Source organism: Mauremys reevesii, linkage group 15, assembly GCF_016161935.1.
Source record: "Mauremys reevesii isolate NIE-2019 linkage group 15, ASM1616193v1, whole genome shotgun sequence".
NCBI lineage: Eukaryota > Metazoa > Chordata > Testudines > Geoemydidae > Mauremys > Mauremys reevesii.
In genome coordinates, this window is record NC_052637.1 from 703,810 (window position 1) to 720,878 (window position 17,069).

The 17,069-nt window shown below is 59.1% G+C and overlaps 1 protein-coding gene across 4 annotated transcripts; it reads right to left on the bottom strand.

The window, feature by feature from the left end:
• Nucleotides 1–16,555, bottom strand: ABCF1 (ATP binding cassette subfamily F member 1). Of its 4 annotated transcripts, none has more exons than XM_039501647.1 (28): nucleotides 15,966–16,555; nucleotides 14,773–14,819; nucleotides 14,097–14,180; nucleotides 13,531–13,666; nucleotides 12,859–12,896; nucleotides 12,416–12,526; nucleotides 11,858–11,932; nucleotides 11,196–11,258; nucleotides 10,837–10,926; nucleotides 10,103–10,174; nucleotides 9,726–9,824; nucleotides 9,215–9,310; nucleotides 8,706–8,828; nucleotides 7,882–7,982; nucleotides 7,650–7,735; nucleotides 7,301–7,440; nucleotides 6,812–6,960; nucleotides 6,435–6,518; nucleotides 5,713–5,837; nucleotides 4,851–4,963; nucleotides 4,137–4,308; nucleotides 3,561–3,635; nucleotides 2,848–2,918; nucleotides 2,487–2,519; nucleotides 1,786–1,954; nucleotides 1,417–1,481; nucleotides 1,111–1,183; nucleotides 1–560 (listed from the first exon to the last, which is right to left on the bottom strand). In XM_039501647.1, the coding sequence occupies exons 1-28, from the start codon at nucleotides 16,042–16,044 to the stop codon at nucleotides 394–396; spliced, it is 2,736 nt and encodes a 911-aa protein (XP_039357581.1). In that variant the 5' UTR covers nucleotides 16,045–16,555; the 3' UTR covers nucleotides 1–393. The 4 variants fall into 4 exon arrangements, with proteins under 4 accessions (XP_039357581.1, XP_039357580.1, XP_039357578.1 ...); XM_039501646.1 differs by having other exon boundaries at nucleotides 11,196–11,261; nucleotides 12,416–12,528; nucleotides 12,864–12,896; nucleotides 15,966–16,554; XM_039501644.1 differs by having other exon boundaries at nucleotides 11,196–11,261; nucleotides 15,966–16,553.
• Nucleotides 16,556–17,069: the final 514 nt, after the last annotated feature.

The window sequence follows — 17,069 nt, forward strand, 5'->3', positions numbered from 1 at the left end:
CTTCCTGTTTTAATTGAATCCTGTGACACGGAAGCAGAACGAGGCTTGAACCATCTTCGGAGCAGCTGGGGGGGGTGTGTGTGTGAGAGAAGAGTCCAGCAATGGGGCACAGTCCGCTCCCCGCCTGGTCCAGAAAAGACCATTCCAATACAAACCAGCCCCCCCTGCCCTTCATATAAATAATCGGTGGCCCTTCCAAGAAAGGAAGCGGGTGGCAAAATCCCCCCCCTTTCACAGGTTTAGCCCCACCCCCAAAGCCGAGCCCCACCCCATCCTTATAGCCACGCCTCCTCCGCTATCCAGCTGCACAAAAGTCCTGCTGCAAAGGGGCAGGCGGGTGAATGGAGAGTCCATCATGGGGAGGGAGGAGCTTTGGGAGGCCCCGCCCCTGCCTCACTCGCGGGGCCGGTTGATGATGACCTCGCCCAGGGCCTCCAGCACCTCGCGCTTGTAGTCATCAAAGTCACCGTCAATCTGCTCGACACTCTGCTCCTCCACCACCCACAGCTGGCAATTGGTCTCCGTGATCAGCCGGGCGTCGTGGCTCACAATGATGACGGCTGCAAGGGGAAGCGGGGGGGTTAGGGGAGCAGGGGGATCCCCCATTCCAAGAGGTGGGAAATACCCTCAAACATATGCCCCTCCTCCCCCGTCTGTGAGATGGTATCGCCCAGGAAAATGCATGCTGGGTAGTTTGTGCAGGCCCTTTTGTGGGGTGGTGTCACTCGGTGAGGGGCATTATAGGAAGGGTTTTCAACCTCCTCCCCTCGGAACAGACCAATGGGGCCCATCCAGCCTCATATATTCCCTCCCTTCCCCCCGGAGCAGACCAATGGACCCATCCTGCCCGGAATTCCCACCCCAGTCCCAGTCCCAGCCCCAGACCAGACCAACAGACCCTTCTGGCCCAGAATTCCCTCTCCCCACCCTTGGACCAGACCAATGGGCCGTTCCAGACTGGAATCTCCCCCCCCCCCAACACCAATGGGCTCTTCCAGACCAGAATTCCCTCCCCGACCAAACTAATGGACTGTTCCAGCCTGGAATCCCCTCCCCACCAGGCCAATGGACCCTTCCAGCCCGGTCCAAGCGCCCGCTGATGTCACTCACCCCCTTTGTACTCATTGATGGCATCACCCAGGGCGTCGATGGACTCGATGTCCAGGTTATTGGTAGGTTCATCCTGGGGAAGAGACAATGGGCTGAGATGGCGAAGGGGCAGATCCCAGAGAGAACCCAGGAGTCCTGACTCTCAGCACCCCCTCTTCCCCCACTCTAACCCACTGGATCCCACTCCCCTTCCAGAGCCGGGGATAGAACCCAGGAGTCCTGGCTCCCAGCCCCACCCCCCGCTCTACCCACTGGGCCTGGTGCTCTCCGGGGCCCTGTCCCACCTCTCGCCCCAGAGACACTCACCAGAATGAGGACATCGGGCTCTCTGCAGGCCAGCTCGGCAAACACCACGCGAGCCTTCTGGCCGCCTGGGGGGAAGGGAGAAAGTGGGGCGGGGTGAGGGATGAGACAGGGAGCCCCCTCCCCACTTGTCTGCATCATCCCCCACCCCGGACAGCCAAGCTCTTCCCACCTCCAACTTAAACTGCCGGGTGCCCTCCCCCATCCCGTGCCCCCCACCTCTCCTGGTTCCCCAGACCCCGGCCCCAACCCCCACCTGCCCTGGGTGCCCCCCCACTTCTCCAGGCCCTGCCGCTTACTCTGTATACTCAACCCCAAGTCTTCCCTAGAGCCCCACAGTCCCGCCCCCTCCCTGAGGCCCCGCCCCCGTACCGGAGAGCTTGCAGATCTGGATGGTGTGGGCGTGGCTCTCGAGGCCAAAGCGCCCCAGGCACTTGCGGGCGTCCTGGTAGGGCAGGTTGAAGTTGCGCTGCAGGTACTCGGTCGCCGTCTCCTGCATGTTCAGCTGGTCGGCGTATTGCTGGTTAAAGAAGCCGATTTTCTACGGGGAGAAGAAAGGGGCGGAGTCACCACTCAAAAGCACCGCCCCCTTGCTGCCGGTTCCCCTCCCTGTCGCACCCTGGCTCTGCTGGTGCCCCTCAATTGCATCCTGCAGCCCCCTGCTATCCCAGCCCTGGCCTCCAATCCCAACCTGCAGCTCCAGCTCCGTGCTATCCCAGCCCTGGGCTCCCCCCAGCTCTGCCAATGCCCCCAGTCCCAATGTGCACCCCCCCCCTCGCTATCCCACCCTTGGGCTCCCCCCTAGATCTGCCAGTGCCTCCAATCCCAACCTGCAGCCCCCCTGCTATCCCAGCCCTGGCCTCCCCGTGCCCAGCTCTGCCAGTACCCCACAATACACAGCCCCCTGCTATCCCAGTCCTGGGCGTCCCCCAGCTCTGCCAGTGCCCCCAATCCCAATGTGCAGCCCCCCTGCTATCCCAGCCCTGGGCTGCCCCCCAGCTCTGCAGGTGCCCCAATCAATCGGGTTCTGCTACCCCCACAAACCTCAGCATTTTGGTCCCGTTATTACTTACTAGTCTGTGGTTTTTCCTCATCTCCCCTCTTGTCTGAAAGGAGAAGAGAAAGGGGTGAATGGATACTACTCTCCTCTGCCCTCTAGTGTGTTAACAGCACACAGCAAGCCCTCACCCAGCACTGAAATGCAGCCACCTCTGGGGTGGGGCAGCTGAGGAAGAGCCGCACAGCGACACAGCATAGGGATTGCTCACCCAGCGCTGAAACGCAGCCACCTCTGGGGTGGGGCAGCTGGGGGAAGCGCTGCATAGCAGTTTAGGACAGGAGGGAAGGGGAATCCTGTCCCCAACTGAAGACACACTGAGGGAGAACAGAATTGGGTTGAGTCTGGATTCGGGGGTTCCGGGAAGGGCCCCTTACCGGTGTGAGCTTCCCCGTCAGCAACAGCAGCAGTGTGCTCTTCCCTACGCCGTTCGGCCCCACGATGCAGACTGAGAGGGGGAGAGAGAGCAGCCATCAGTGACTCAACCAGGCCAGGGAGGCGGTGGGTTAGCACGGGGGCTCTGCTGGGACTGATTCATTAGCATCGGACTCCCCACTACCCGCTCCACGACTGTGTGTGGGGGCTTGTTATTGTAGGGTCTCTCGAGGGTGCTGAGAGGGCCGCTTCGTTAACGTCAGATCTCTCGGGATGCTACAGAGCCTGCGCGGGCTGGTTTGTTATGTACGGTCTCTCAGGCATGCTAGTGTGTTATTGTAGGGTCTCCTGAGGTTCCTAGGGGGCTGCACAGGCTGGTTTGTTATTTTAAGGTCTCTCAGGGGTGCGAGGGGGGTTGCGCAGGCTGTTACTGTAGGGTCTTTCCTGGGGCTGAACAGTCCAATTCATTGTCGTAGGGGTGTTGGGGCTGTGTGCAGGTTTGTTATTGTAGGGTCTCTCAGGAGCGCTGTGCCTGCACCAACTAGTTCATCATCATCGAGTTACTGGGTGAGGTTATTACAGGGTCTTGCCCACAGGTGCAGCCTGGACACCCTGGTTCGTAGCGTCGCTGGGGCTATAGGCAGAGGGAGTTTTGGGGCTGTGCGCAGGTCAGTTTGTTATTGTAGGGTCTCTCAAACACCGGCCGGTCACTCACTTCTAGACTCCATGTCGATCCCAAAATCCAGACTCTTGAACAGCAGCGGCTGTCCCTCATAGCCAAACACGACACCTGCGGAGAAGGGGCAGGGAGGAGGGTGAGGGGTGCGGGTGCACAACTGCTGGACAGTGCTCCAGGGGGACCTGCCCATAACGCACCACTCAGCTCTGGGGCCCCTGGGAAACCGGGGTCAGAATGAAAACTCCTCAGCATCCTGTATCCTCAGAGGATGAAAAGGGGGCGCTCACCGGGTGCTGAAATGCAGCCACCTCTGGGGTGGGATGGCTGGAGAACAGGTGCACGGCAATGTCACCCAACAGTTTGGGGCAGGAAGTGAGGGGGAATCCGGTGTCCATTTGTGGCCACAGCGTGGCAGACATCTGGGAGACAGAATGGACGTGGTGTGTGTGTAGGGGGAGGATTAGATTTGGCCAAGACAGCAGGGTTCATACCCCAGGGGAGTTCTAATAATGCCACAGTGCCCCCTAGTGTCATGCTGGGGCACTGGGGTCAGCTCTGGCTGTGACGGGAGAGCGCCCCTGTGAAGGCCCCCTACACTGTGTGGGGACATACCATGCAGGCCCAGAATCGGGGGGCTGAGCGACGGCGGGTTGGGAAAGGTGAATTTCACTGTGTATTCCCTGGGCCTCTTCAGCAGCTCAGGGGCCTCGTTAGCCTCTTCATCCAGGTTCTTCTTGCGGCATTTCTGCTGCTTTCGCGTCAGGGCCTCCTTGGTTTGCTTCTCCTGGAGACGAACAGAGCGACAGACCAATGAGCCCATCCAGCCCGGTATCTCGCCTCCCTCCCTGTCACTCCAGATCAAACCCATGTGCCCATCTAGCCTGGTATCTCGCCTCCTCCCTGCCACTCTGGATCAAGCCCATGTGCCCATCTAATCCAGCTCATCAGATCAGGAGGCCCATCTAGCTTGGTACTCCCTAACTCCGGACTCCAAAGAAGTACAATCCACCACACTGTACCTCAGGGAGCAGTACAGTCCCATGGCAAGGAAGGGATAATTTTCATGTGACACCCAGCTGGGGCTCAGCTGCCACCCTCAGCGTGAGGGGTGAGTGTTAACCCCATTGTTGTTGGGAAAGAGATTCTTAATTCAGTAAAATCCTGCAGCAATGAGTTCCCTGTGTCAACATGATGGGGCTAAATTCAAGGTAGGAAAGTGCTGGATTGAAGCCAGTGGCCTCCTAGAGGGGAAAGGCCCCATATCCTATTCCTCAACCCTCAACCAGACGGTCCCCCCCTGCCCTGGGGCTGGATCTCAGGACTCACCGCTTGTTTTGTTGACTTCCCACCAGCCTTGAGGTCTTTCAGTTTCTTCTCCTGTTTCTCGTACTGTTTGAGCAGCTCTTTCTGCTTCTGCTGGTACATCTTCTTGAAGGTCACTGCGGCAGAATGGGGGGTGAGAGGTTGTAGTTAGGGTGCTGCTCTGGGACTGGGGGGGGGAGGCAAGAATCCGGGTTCGACTTCCCACTCGGCCACTTCCCCTCCCTGCCCCGCTTCCTCCCTGGGGGATTGTACCTGGGACCCTCTGGATGTAAACAAAGTGATCTCGACTCCTAGAACTAGAGAATGAGGCCTGTGGAGGAAGCTCACCATTCAGGCGAGTCAAAAATTTCCCATCAAAACTCTTTTTTGGGGGGGGAAAGCGGGGTTTTCAGCCAATGGAAAACTTGGGGTTCTCACATGCCCCTGCGGCACCTCATGGGACTTGTAGTTCAGGCACCTCACGCTCGCATTGTATGCTCTGGGCTGAGCTCCCTGGCTGGACTACATCTCCCATGAGGTACTATGACACAGGGCTACCATGAGGCAATCTGGCAGCTCAGTGGGAGGGATGCATCATGGGAAACAGTTTGGCCAAGGAGCTCAGTCCATAGGGAAGAATGGGGGCATGGGGCAACTGAACTACAACTCCCATGATGCACCAAGAGCCCACAAACCCTACCCCTGCAGGGAGATCTAGGGGCAAACCAGCCTACAGATGGGCTCAGAACTCCGGGTGACCCAACCCCCCTCCCCACCCCGAGCAGATCAGTCTCTGCAATTGCCCCAGCTGCTCCCCTGGTCCCCATTCATATAGTTCCTCTACCTCCCCCTCACTGTAGTTGCCCCAGCTGCTCCCCCAACTCACTGTAGTTGCCCCGGTAGTAGAAGAGTTTTTGCATGTCCAGGTGGATGATGTCAGTGCAGACGTCGTCCAGGAAGCCTTGGTCGTGGGAGACGATGAGGAGAGTTTTTTTCCACGTCTGCAGGTAGCTGGGCAGGTGAACCGGGGACGGACAGAGGAGAATCAGACAGACAGACGGACCCTGGTCCGCGGCTAGGAAGGACACCCCGGCCAAGGGGGAGGGGACAGAGCCAGAACCCCCAATGTACACCCCACGGTGGGATGTAGGGCAGCCTCAGTTAGCCCAGCAGTGGGGGGGAATCTACAAATGGGGGCTCTCTCCTCTGACACCCCCCCCAAAAACCGGACCCACGCACCCTCCCTGTCGCCCCACCAGGGGGAATCCCAGCCAGTCCAAATCCTGACCCTCTGCTGAGACCCCTGCCCCATGGGGGAAACCCCCAGAGCCCAAAGCCTGCCACAATAGAAAACCCCTCCCCCCAACACAGCTTATAACCCCACCCCCACCCCGACTGCTGCCCCCCACCCCCATCTACCTCTGACAGCCAGCGAGACCCCTCGCCCCACAAGGGGCTGAGCACAATTCCCCCACCCAGAGTCCCAGTTGTGTAGGACTCCTGGGGTCCACCCCCATACAGTTGCTGCTCGTTGAACGGGCTCCCCCCAGAGCTGGCAGCTGCTGATCGGAGCCGGGGAGCCCCGGCACTGAGGGGAAAGGGACTCACTTGTTGAGCCAGATGACGGCGTTGAGATCCAGGTGGTTGGTGGGTTCATCCAGCATCAGCAAGGTCGGCTCCATGAACAAGGCCCTGAAGGAGACGGGGTGGGTGAGTGGTGCCCCCTAGTGGCTCCTTGCAGGACTGCACCAGGGCAAGGGGACTGGCCGGATCAGGGGGAGCAGGGAACGGGACACAGGGCCTTTCCCCTCTAGGTGTAACGAGCTACCGGGTCTCAGCCCAGCCCCCAGCAGGGCAGGTGCCCCAGTGTGTGGGTGGGTGGTGTGTGACACGCCCCCACCAGCTGATCTACTGCGTGGACTCACCCAGGTCAGCACATGTGGGATCACGGGCCCATTATGCTGCCCCCGCCCCCCCAGCCTCACCTGGCCAGAGACACTCTCATGCGCCAGCCGCCTGAGAACTTCTTGGTCTGCCGGTTCTGCATCTCGGGGTTGAAGCCCAGACCGGCCAGGATGCGCCTGGCTTTGGCCTCCGCTGCGGCCGCCCCCGTGGCCCGGAGCTCCTCATACACCTGCGGAGGGGGAGACGGGCGGATTCACCGGGAAGCCTTCGCTTCCTCCTGATGCTAGAGCCTCCTCCTCTACAGTCCCTGGCTCCCTCCATTTCCCCCCTCCCCAGACCCCTCAACTGCCCCCATGCTTCACCCCCTTGCCCACTCTCTGCTCCCCCACACTACTACAACCCTCCTTCATCCCCCTGCACTCCCCCCCCGCTTTGCACTCCCCCACCCTGCTCCCCTCTCCCCAGCAGCTGCAATGGTAGAAAAACCTGTACACAGCGGCTAAGCCCCCCGCCCTCCCAGCTATCTCCTTCCCCACTGCCCCCCACCCCTCCCCCACACCCCCCAGTACCTTTTCCAACTGCTCAGCCACGCTGTCGTCCCCTTTCTCCAGCAGAGCCTGCAGCCGCTTCTCCTCCTCCAGCAGCTTCAGCCGCTTGGTGTCAGCCTTGAGCACCGCCTGGACTGCAGGGGTCTCATCCGCTATCACCTCTGGGGGTGGGGAGGTAGGGGCAGAAGAGGACTCAGTGAGTGCAAGGTTCCCTGCTCTAACCACTAGCCCCCACGTCCCTCCCGGAGGCAGGGAGAGAACCCAGGAGTCCTGGCTCCCAGCCTCCCCTGCTCTAACCACTAGGCCCCACTCCTCTCCCAGAACCGGGGAAAGAACCCAGGGGTCCTGGCTCCCCCCAGCCCCCATGTACCTTGCTCGCACAGCAGCACATCGATGTTAGGAGGGATGCTCAGGGCCCGGTTTGCGATGTGCTTCAGCAAGGTGGTTTTGCCCTTCCTACAAAGGGGGAGGGAACGAAAGGGTGAAGCAGGGAGGGAGGAAGCAAAGGGGAATCTGCAGCACAGTGCCCCCTAGCGTCGCACAGGGGTAGCCCTGACCGCGAGGGGAGAGCGTCCCCGGGAGGGCTCCATCCATCTACCTACCCGTTGGGTCCCACCAGGCCGTACCGACGCCCGGCCACAATGTACAGGTCCGCGTTGACGAAGAGCTCCTTGCCGTGAGCTGAGATGCTGAATTTCTCCAGCTGCAACCACACAGGAGAGAGATCAGGACAAGATGGTATGACCCTCCCCCCTGCCAGATGTGTGATGTGGTATGACCCATCATTGGGGGAGTCACCCCCCCACCCCAGAATACCCTGCCATCTCATGGTATGACCCTCCCTCCACCCAATGGTCCCCACGACCACCTCTTGGTACAACCCATTTCCTCTCCCGTTTGTGCAACCCCCCCTTCAGATGGCATAACCCACTCCCCAGATAATATGACCCCATATAACTGTCACCCACTCTATATCCTTGCCAGATGGTATAATCCACTATGTCCTCCGCCACCACCACCAATGCCCCCGCCATCTCATGGTACAACCTGCTCCCCCTGTCCACTCCTCACACCCCCATCAGGTGGTGTGATCCACTCCCATCCCCCTCTTACCACATGGTTCAACTCCGTCTCCCACCCAACCCCTGCAATATGGCACAACCCAGACCCACCAATGGAGGGAAGGGAGGGGCTTAACCCCTTCCATGCTGCTGCTGGTCCTCCTTGTAGTGGGAAATACCAACTCCATCAACATGGGAGGGGAGAAGGAGAGGGAAAAGAAGGGGGTGAAATTATGGGACATTAACCCCTTCCACATGGCTGCTGAAGGCATCACAGCAGGAAACACCAACTGCTGACCATACTGGGAGAGTGGGGGGCCGGGAGGTGGGCACATTCCAAATAAACTCGGGGGTGGGGGAGGTACCTTGATGTCGGAGGCATTCTCCAGCATGGCCTGGCGCGAGGACATCTCTGCCTGAGACACCGAGAAGTCGTTCTCCGCCGCATTGGCTGCCTTCAGTGTTGCCACCTGGCGCTCGAACTCCAGCTGCGGGAGAGCCTGAGGTGATGCCCCAGCCAAGGGACCGCCAGTACCCAGCCTGCCTGGGGGCCATCATGCCCAGCTAGGTGGGTGCCCCAGTGAGGAGCCTATCGGGCCAGGACTCGCTCTGGGGGTGGGGGGACCCCCACAAAATGGATCCACACGAGTTAGCCTCTCCTCCCCCCCGCAAGCAATTCCTATGATGCTTCAGTACCAACTGGATGGCTGCAAAGGATTCTGGGAACACTGGCATGTGAACAAGAAGTGCGGCTAAAAGACAGCTGGGAGCCACCCCACTGGAGGGGGGTGATCACCACACACAAGGGGTTGGAGAAGCCTGTTTGGCAGAAGCTCCGACCCCTCCAAGAAGGATCCTCCCACCCAGAGCTCACCTGCTTCTTGAGTTTCTTTCTCTCTTTCTTGCTGAGATGAGCATAGGGGTCATCGTCCTTCTTCTCCCCCTCGTCCTCCTCATCCTCCTCCGACTGCTGTACCGACCACAGGAGGCTGGTTACCAATAACACCTTCCGCCCAGAGCCGGGGATAGAACCCAAAAGTCCAGGCGCCCAGCATCCCCCCAACCACTAGACCCCACTCCCCTCCTAGAGCCAGGGATAGAACCCAGGAGTCCTGGGTACCAGTTCCACAGCTTCATCCCCTTCTGATATGCCTCAGCCCTACTTCTGCAGTGATCCCCTTCCAGGGGGCAGAGGGGAGGTTGGCTCCATGACCGTTCACCCTGGGCCTCTCTACTGAGGTTGCCTGTGAGGGACTGGGGGCTAGCTGGATGCTGGGAAATGAGCTGAGAACCCACCAAGTTGTCTGACACCTGAGCCAGCCCAATGAATGCGGTTCGGTTTGAACAGAGCAAACCCACCCCCGCCGCCGAGAGGATTGTCTTACGGGCTCGCTGCCTCGCTTGGGCTTCTCCTTGCTCTTCTCTGGCTCCTCCTCGTCTTCCTCCAACTCCTCCTCCTCGGACTCCAGAGCAGCAGATTTATTCTGCAGCAGAACAGAAGCCAGCTCATCCAATCACAGTGAGCAGGGACCGCTCTCCCAGAGCCAAACTGCAGCCAGCTCTGGGGTGGGGCAGCTGGGTACTGGCCACACAGCGATATTGCACAGACACTCTTTGTGCAGCACAGCGCCCCCTAGCGCCACACTGAGGCCAGCACTGACTATGAGGGGAGAATGCTCCCTACTGAGTCCACCACCTGGCCCCTGCAGTACAACGCCCACTAGTGTCCACCAGTAGTAGGGAGCCCCCCATGAACACTCACTTGGGCTGGTTGATTCTTTTTTCCTTTTGTTTTTTTCCCAGCTTCACCGGATTCCGTCTGTTTATTCACAGTCTGGAAGGAGGAGTATGAAGGAGTTCAGGACACTCAGCTAACCAGCATCCCGCCCCCCCTTCCTCCATGGGACCCCAGATCACTCCAATAGGCCCATCCAACCCAGTATCACACCTCCCTGTCTGGATCAGACGAAAGGGCCCATCTAGCCTGGTATGCTGGCCTCCCTTTGCACTGTGCCACATCAGACCAATGAGGCCAATTCTGGAGTATTCATGGGAAGCCAACCCTCATAAAGCTAGCTGGGCCATTCTGCCTGAAGGGGAGAGAACCCAGGAGTCCTGATTCCCAGTCCCCCCCTTGCTCTAACCCACTAGACCAGGGGTAGGCAACCTATGGCATGCGTGAGCTGATTTTCAGTAGCACTCACACTGCCTGGGTCCTGGCCACCGGTCCGGGGGGCTCTGCATTTTAATTTAATTTTAAATGAAGCTTCTTAAACATTTGAAAAACCTTATTTACTTTACATACAACAATAGTTTAGTTATATGTTATAGACTTATAGAAAGAGACCTTCTAAAAACATAAAAATGTATTACTCCCGCTCTAACCACTAGACACCCCTCCCTCCCAGCACTGGGAATAGAACCTAGGAGTCCTGGCTCCCAGCCCACCTGCTCTAACCCACTAGACGCCACACGCCCAGCACTTCTCTTGCCCACCTTGCTTGCTTTGCCTTTGGGTTTGGGTTCCTCTTCACTCTCCTCCTCTTCCTCGCTCTGGGCCAGAACAGCAAAGCCTGATCCTCCTCCCTGGGAGCCGTGGGAGAAACAAGAGCATTTATAGACAGCAGGGTCGGATTAAGTCAATAACCTCAGTTCCTAACACCAGATACATGTTGTGCAGCACAACGCCCCCTAGGGCAGCGCTGGGGCATTGGGCCAGCACTGGCTGCGAGGGGACAGTGCCCCCTACGGAGCCCGCACCCTGTTCCCTGCAGCACAGCGCCCCCTAGTGCAGCCCTGGGGCACTGGTTTCCACACGCCAATCCCGCTGAATCTTGTAAATGCCACCTTCGCACCTGCTGCCTCCCTTTGTTCTTCTCGTTTTTCCTGCTCTTCCTCTTTTTATCGTCCTCTTCGTCCTGCTGAGAGCACAGAGCAAATCCTGGCCCGGTGAGACGCGGTGTCTCTGACTGTACCTGACCCAGCCCAGCATCCCCGCCCCACTGCCCCAATTAGACCCCTGGCCAGCGGAGCCAAAGCTCATAATGCAGCTGGTTGGCTAAGCCGAATGGGACTCCCAGACACACACCCCGGCTTTAACCCACTGGACCCCAATTCCCTTCAAGAGCTGGGGATAGAACCCAGGAGTCCTGGCTCCCAGCTCGCACTGCTCCCCACTCCCCTTCCACAGCTGGGGAATAGAACCCAGGAGTCCTGACTCCCAGCCCCCACTCCACTCCCAGAGCTGGGGAATAGAACCCAGGAGTCCTGACTCCCAGCCCCCACTTCCCTCCCAGAGCTGGGGAATAGAACCCAGGAGTCCTGGCTCTCAGCTCCCCGCCCCTTCCTCCCAGATCTTGGACTAGAACCCAGGAGTCCTGACTCCCAGCCCCCACTCCCCTCCCAAAGCTGGGATAGAACCCAGGAGTCTTGGCTCCAATCCACGCCAGACCTAGCCATGCCCGTCCCGGCTAAGACCAATGGGAACCACGCAACATGGGGGCAATGGGAGACTGACCTGTTTTGCCTTTGGCTTGTCGTCCTTTGTCAACTTCTTCCCTGGCTGCTTCTCCTCTTTGTCGTCAGGTGGGGCCTGCAAGGGGCAACGCGTCAGCCCCACAACTTGGCACTGGAAGAGTTACCCCACCCCCAGGGGAGGAGCGACCCCCCCCCAGTCTAATCCCCCTGGGCTCCGGCCAGGCCTGGTACGGAACAGCTCCAGCACAGGGGGCCCCTGGACCCTCCCTTTGGGGGGGAGGGGATGATCTCCCAGGCTGTTGGGAGGGGCTATTCCCCCATTTCCTTGTCCTCCTATAGATCTGGGAATCCAGGAGTTCTGCCTTCCAGCCTCCCTATTCAAACCACTAGGCCCCACTCCCCCCGCCGGAGCTAGGGATAGATAGAACCCGCAAGTCCTGATTCCCAGCCCTCCCTGCTCTAACCACTAGACCCCACTCCCCTCAGAGCTGGGGAGAGAACCCAGGAGTCCTGACCCCCTGCCCTGCCCCACTGCTCTAACCCACTAGAAGACGTCCCCACTCCCACTCCGTGCTGGATTTCATCCGAGCGAGCTAACCTGGTTGATCTTGTTCTTGTTGGGTTTGGCAGGTCTCGGCGTCTCTTCTTCCTCCTCCTCCTCTTCTTCCTCACTCTGCTCCTGGCTCAGGGCGGCAAACACATTCCCTCCCTGGGGGAAGGTAAAGCCAAGGTCGTTAGCAAAGGGTGGACACTTCCTCTCTCCCCCACACCGAGAAACCCAGGGCAGGATCACCCCCCTACAACCTATTCCTCAAGTAGATGCCCCATCAGGTCCCATCTCAACCGGGGCAGGACTGTCCCCTACAGCCCGTTCCCCAGCGCAGGGCCCTGCACAGTCCGTGTGTAGACAACAACCCCAACCCCTGGGGCTCCTTCCAGCCCACCCCCCGTTACAGCCCATTCCCCTTGTGCAGGGCCCCTTGCAGCCCAAGCCTAGAGAGCTCTCCTGAGCCCTGCGGCTCTTCCAGCCTCGAATCTCACCTTCTTCTTCTTCCCGCCTTTGGTGACGGGAACGGGCGCTGGAAAGGAAACAAGAGAAGGACTTTAGGGATCGATGGAACGGAGACACAACCGCTCCCGCCATGGGGAGCTAGCCCCATAGAGCTCTTGGTCCTCCAGCGCCTTGGGAGATCTGGGATGGGAGGGAGAGGGCTTCCTGGTGGGTTGTCATCCTCTAGCTCCCTGCTGACGCACGTGGGGCTGGGCTCTCCTGCCACGGGGGCAGGGGCTGGAGCGAAGGGGCTAGTGCAATGGGGCAGGGGCTAGGAAAAGGCAGGCCATGGAGAAGAGAGGCCCGTGCTTCCCATCCCATGGGGCAGGTCTCAGGAGGGATTGGAGAGGGCCCCCCCTCTGGGCTTGCTGGCAGGATGGTACTGCTTTTTACACCCCGGAGATGGCACCACAGACGCTGTCCACCTGCCCCCCTGCGTCAGGCGTTACCCACCACGTTAACCCCTCACACACCATATTCCAGGGCATGGAACTGTGGCAAGTTGAGCTCCTGCCAGCTGTCCAGATTAATGTCTTGGGGGTACAGAACCCAGGAGTCCTGACCTCCAGGTCCCACCCCCGCCCTAACAGTTAGCCCTCACTCCCTTACCAGACCTGGGAATGGAACCCAGGAGTCCTGGCCCCAGCCTCATCCTGTCTCACCTTCCTCATCCTCATCGCTGCCCGGAGCCGACAGCTTCTTCAGCTTCTCGATCAGCTGCTGCTCTTCCTCATCCTCCTCTGCCTCCTTCTTCTTCTTGTCTTTCTTTTTCTCTCGTTTCTTTTTCTGTTGTTGAAGCTGGGGTGAGGGAGACAGAGATGAGGCGTGTCAGGGGGGGATCATATCCCCCATGCACACAGCCCGTGAGAACCTGTGGTGCGGGGTAGCCCTGGTTAAGCAAGGCATCCCTTTCTAGCAGCATAGTTATTGTAGGTCCTACAATAACATCCAGCAGCCGTCCGGGGGAGTTCCTTTAGCTCAGTGGTTCTCAAACTTTTGTACCGGCAAGCCTCTGAGTGAACCCACCCTCCCACCTTACAAATTAATAACACCTTTTAACATATTTAACACCATTATAAATCCTGGATGCAAAGCGGGGTTTGGGGTGGAGGCTGACAGCTCGCAACCTCCCCCATGTAATAACCTAGTGACTCTCTACGTAATAACCTCGTGATCCCCTGAGGGGTCCCGACCCCCCATTTGAGAACCCCCTGCTTTAGCTGCTCACCTGTTGCTGCTGCTGCTCCTTCTCTTTAATGACAGCCTGCTGCTCGCTGACTTGTTTTTCTTCCACGGCCAACTCCTCAAAGAACTGGGGAGGGTAGCAGGGATAGATTAGAGCTCTGCTTCCCACCCCGCCCCCCAGGAGTCTCCCTGCCCCAGTGGTGAGGGAAGGGCACTCCAGCTGGTGACCATTCCCTGTTTCACTCACGCCCTCCCGCAATGGGAGACTGCACTGTGCTATGGGAGATCCAGCCACCTTCCCTTGCCTGTCCCCTAGCAGTGAGGTCTGAGAGAGACAGCTACTTGTCCCCATTTTTAGTACTGACAAACCCCGGCTGAGATCATGGCCGGACGCTGCCCAGACACACAGGGAGAGACAGTCCCTGCCCCAGCTGAGATCAGGGCCCCGTTGTGCCGGGCGCTGCCCAGACACACAGGGAGAGACCGTCCCTGCCCCAGCTGAGATCAGGGCCCAGTTGTGCCGGGCGCTGCACAGACACACAATAAAAGACAGTCCATGTAACTAGCTAGACGGTGGGAGGAGATATTAAGGCACAGAGAGAAGTGAACCGAGGTCTCCTGAGTTAAAGGCCAATGCCCTGCCCACTAGGCTCCTGTACCAGAGCTCACCACCCCCCATCCCCCGTCCCAGCATGGCTCGGCTCAGTCCCACTTCTTACCGACTTCTTGGTCTTTTTGTCCTTCTTGCCTTTCTTCACCACTTTGTCTAAAACAAGTCAGGAGAGATTAATCCAGGTGGGTGGGAGGGAACCCAGGAGTCCTGGTTCCCAGCCCCTCCGCTCTAATCCATTAGACTCCATTCCCATCCGTGAGCAGGGAATAGAACCCAGGAGTCCTGGCTTCCAGACCTCTCTATCCACAGCCACTCTCTCCACTGCCCAGGCCCGGCTGGGTCCCACCTGGGGCAGTTCTCACATCTTGTGAGTGGGCACATCTTGTCCTCCACCCCCACCTTAGTCCAGATCAGCCCTGGCTGAGCCTGGTTCATCCCATTGCTCCCTCCCTCCGAGCCTGGTTCACCCCAGTGTCTCACCTGGTTCTGACCCAACCCCTCCCACCCAATAATCCGGCTTCGGTTCCGGCTCCACTCCTCCCCATGTAGCCAAACCCCAGGACACCCCCTCCCGCCAGTCTCTTCCCCATTAACCTCCTTTCCACTCCCCCCCACTTTCCTCCAGGGGTTTTTCCCCCACATCCCTCACTTTAGCCAGTTTAGGGTCCAGCCCCTTCTCCCCCTGCTTTGGCCCAATTCAGTCCCTCAGCTTTTATTCCACTCCTTGGCCAGGTTCTAACCCCCCCCCCCCCACACACACACCACAGTCCCATCCAGTCCCCTCCCCCGCAGCCAGCCCAGTCCCACCCAGTACTTCCGCCCCCGGCACTTCCCGCGACCCAGTCACCCCACAGTTCTCAGTCTGCCTGCCCCGACCCAGTCCCCTCCCCAGCCCAATCCCTCCCCCCACCCCCGGTTCTCTGTCATCACCCCACCCCAGTGCCCCTCCCCACAGCCTGGTACAACCACCCCTGCCCAATCCCACCCGGCCCTGTGTACCCCCATTGGCCAGTCACCCCCAGTTCTCAGTCTGCCCGTCCCGGCCCAGTCCTCCCCAGCCCAATATCTCCCCACTGCGGTTCTGTGCCCCTCCCCACAGCATGGTACATCCACCCCCGCCCCAATCCCACCCGGCCCAGCGCCCCCGCCCCAGCCCAGTCGCCCCGGTTCTCAGTCGCCCCCGCCTCCAGTCCAACCACCCCCGGTTCTCTGTCCCCGGTTCTCTGTCCCCGGCCCGGTCCAACCACCCCCTGCCCCAGTCCCCCCCGGCCCTGTCTCTCCCCGCTCCGGTCCGCTCACCTGCGGCCTCCCCGACCTTCTGCTCCCCATCCCCGATCCACTCTTGCCGCGGCGGCTGCTGCTTCCCCCCCTTCGGCATGGCCGGTCACCGCGCCCAGCGCTCACATGCAGCCCCGGCCAGCAGCTGGGACACCTCACCACTGCGCCTGCGCGGGGCGGCCCGGCCTCACCATCGAGTGCCGGAAGCGCCCAGCCCAGAGTGGCTCCCGCGGCACCATGCAGCGCCCAGCGAGCCGCGGAGCAGTAGAGACGCACTGTTGTGTGGCTAGACAAGTCCCTTAACCCCAGTGATGTGGTTCAGTCGTCCATGGAAGCGGGGGCTGCTGATTGGGGGCAGGGAGTCCCCCTCTCCAAGCCAGGCCCAGCCTGTTATCAATTAACAAGAGAAAAACTTGTACAGAATGTAAAGTTTGACATGACCAGTAGGTTCGGAGTGGGTGGTGAGGGGCTGAGAATCAGGACTCCTGGGTTCTGTCCCAGTTCTGGGAGGGCAGTGAAGTTTAGTGTGTTAGAGCAGGAAGAGTATGAGTCAGATGCCAGGATTTTTGGGTTCCATCTCTAGTCCACTTTCCCTCCTGTTCTCTTAGCTTGAGTAGTTCAGCCCAGTTGCTCCCACACACCTAGACTGAAAGATTTATCATTGTCTCCATGTTTCCTCCTCCTGACCCTAAATGGGAAGGGATGGGATGGGATGGGATGGGTTAACTCCCCCTATTTAAAATGGTTCAACCCAATCCTAGCACCCCCACCCCCAGCAACAGAATGGTTCAGCCACATCTCTGCCCTGTAAATAATTCAGCCTACTGCTCCCACCTTTAACAAAAATGGTAGAGCCCAGTGTTTCTCTTCTAACGGTACAACCCAGTCTCATTGCCCCCAGATCTGAATGGTTTAGCCCAGCCTCCTGCCACTCTTATATCCCCCCAGCTAAATGGTTTATCCCAGACTAGTCTGTAAAATTTGTTAGTCTTTAAGGTGCCACAAGTACTCCTGTTTTTTTTCTTTCTGTTCTTAATAGTTCCTCTCCCTTCTCATTCTGCCTCCCCGTATCTTTTAATGGTTTATTCTGCCTCCCCGCTCTATTGGGATCTATATGGTTTCTTC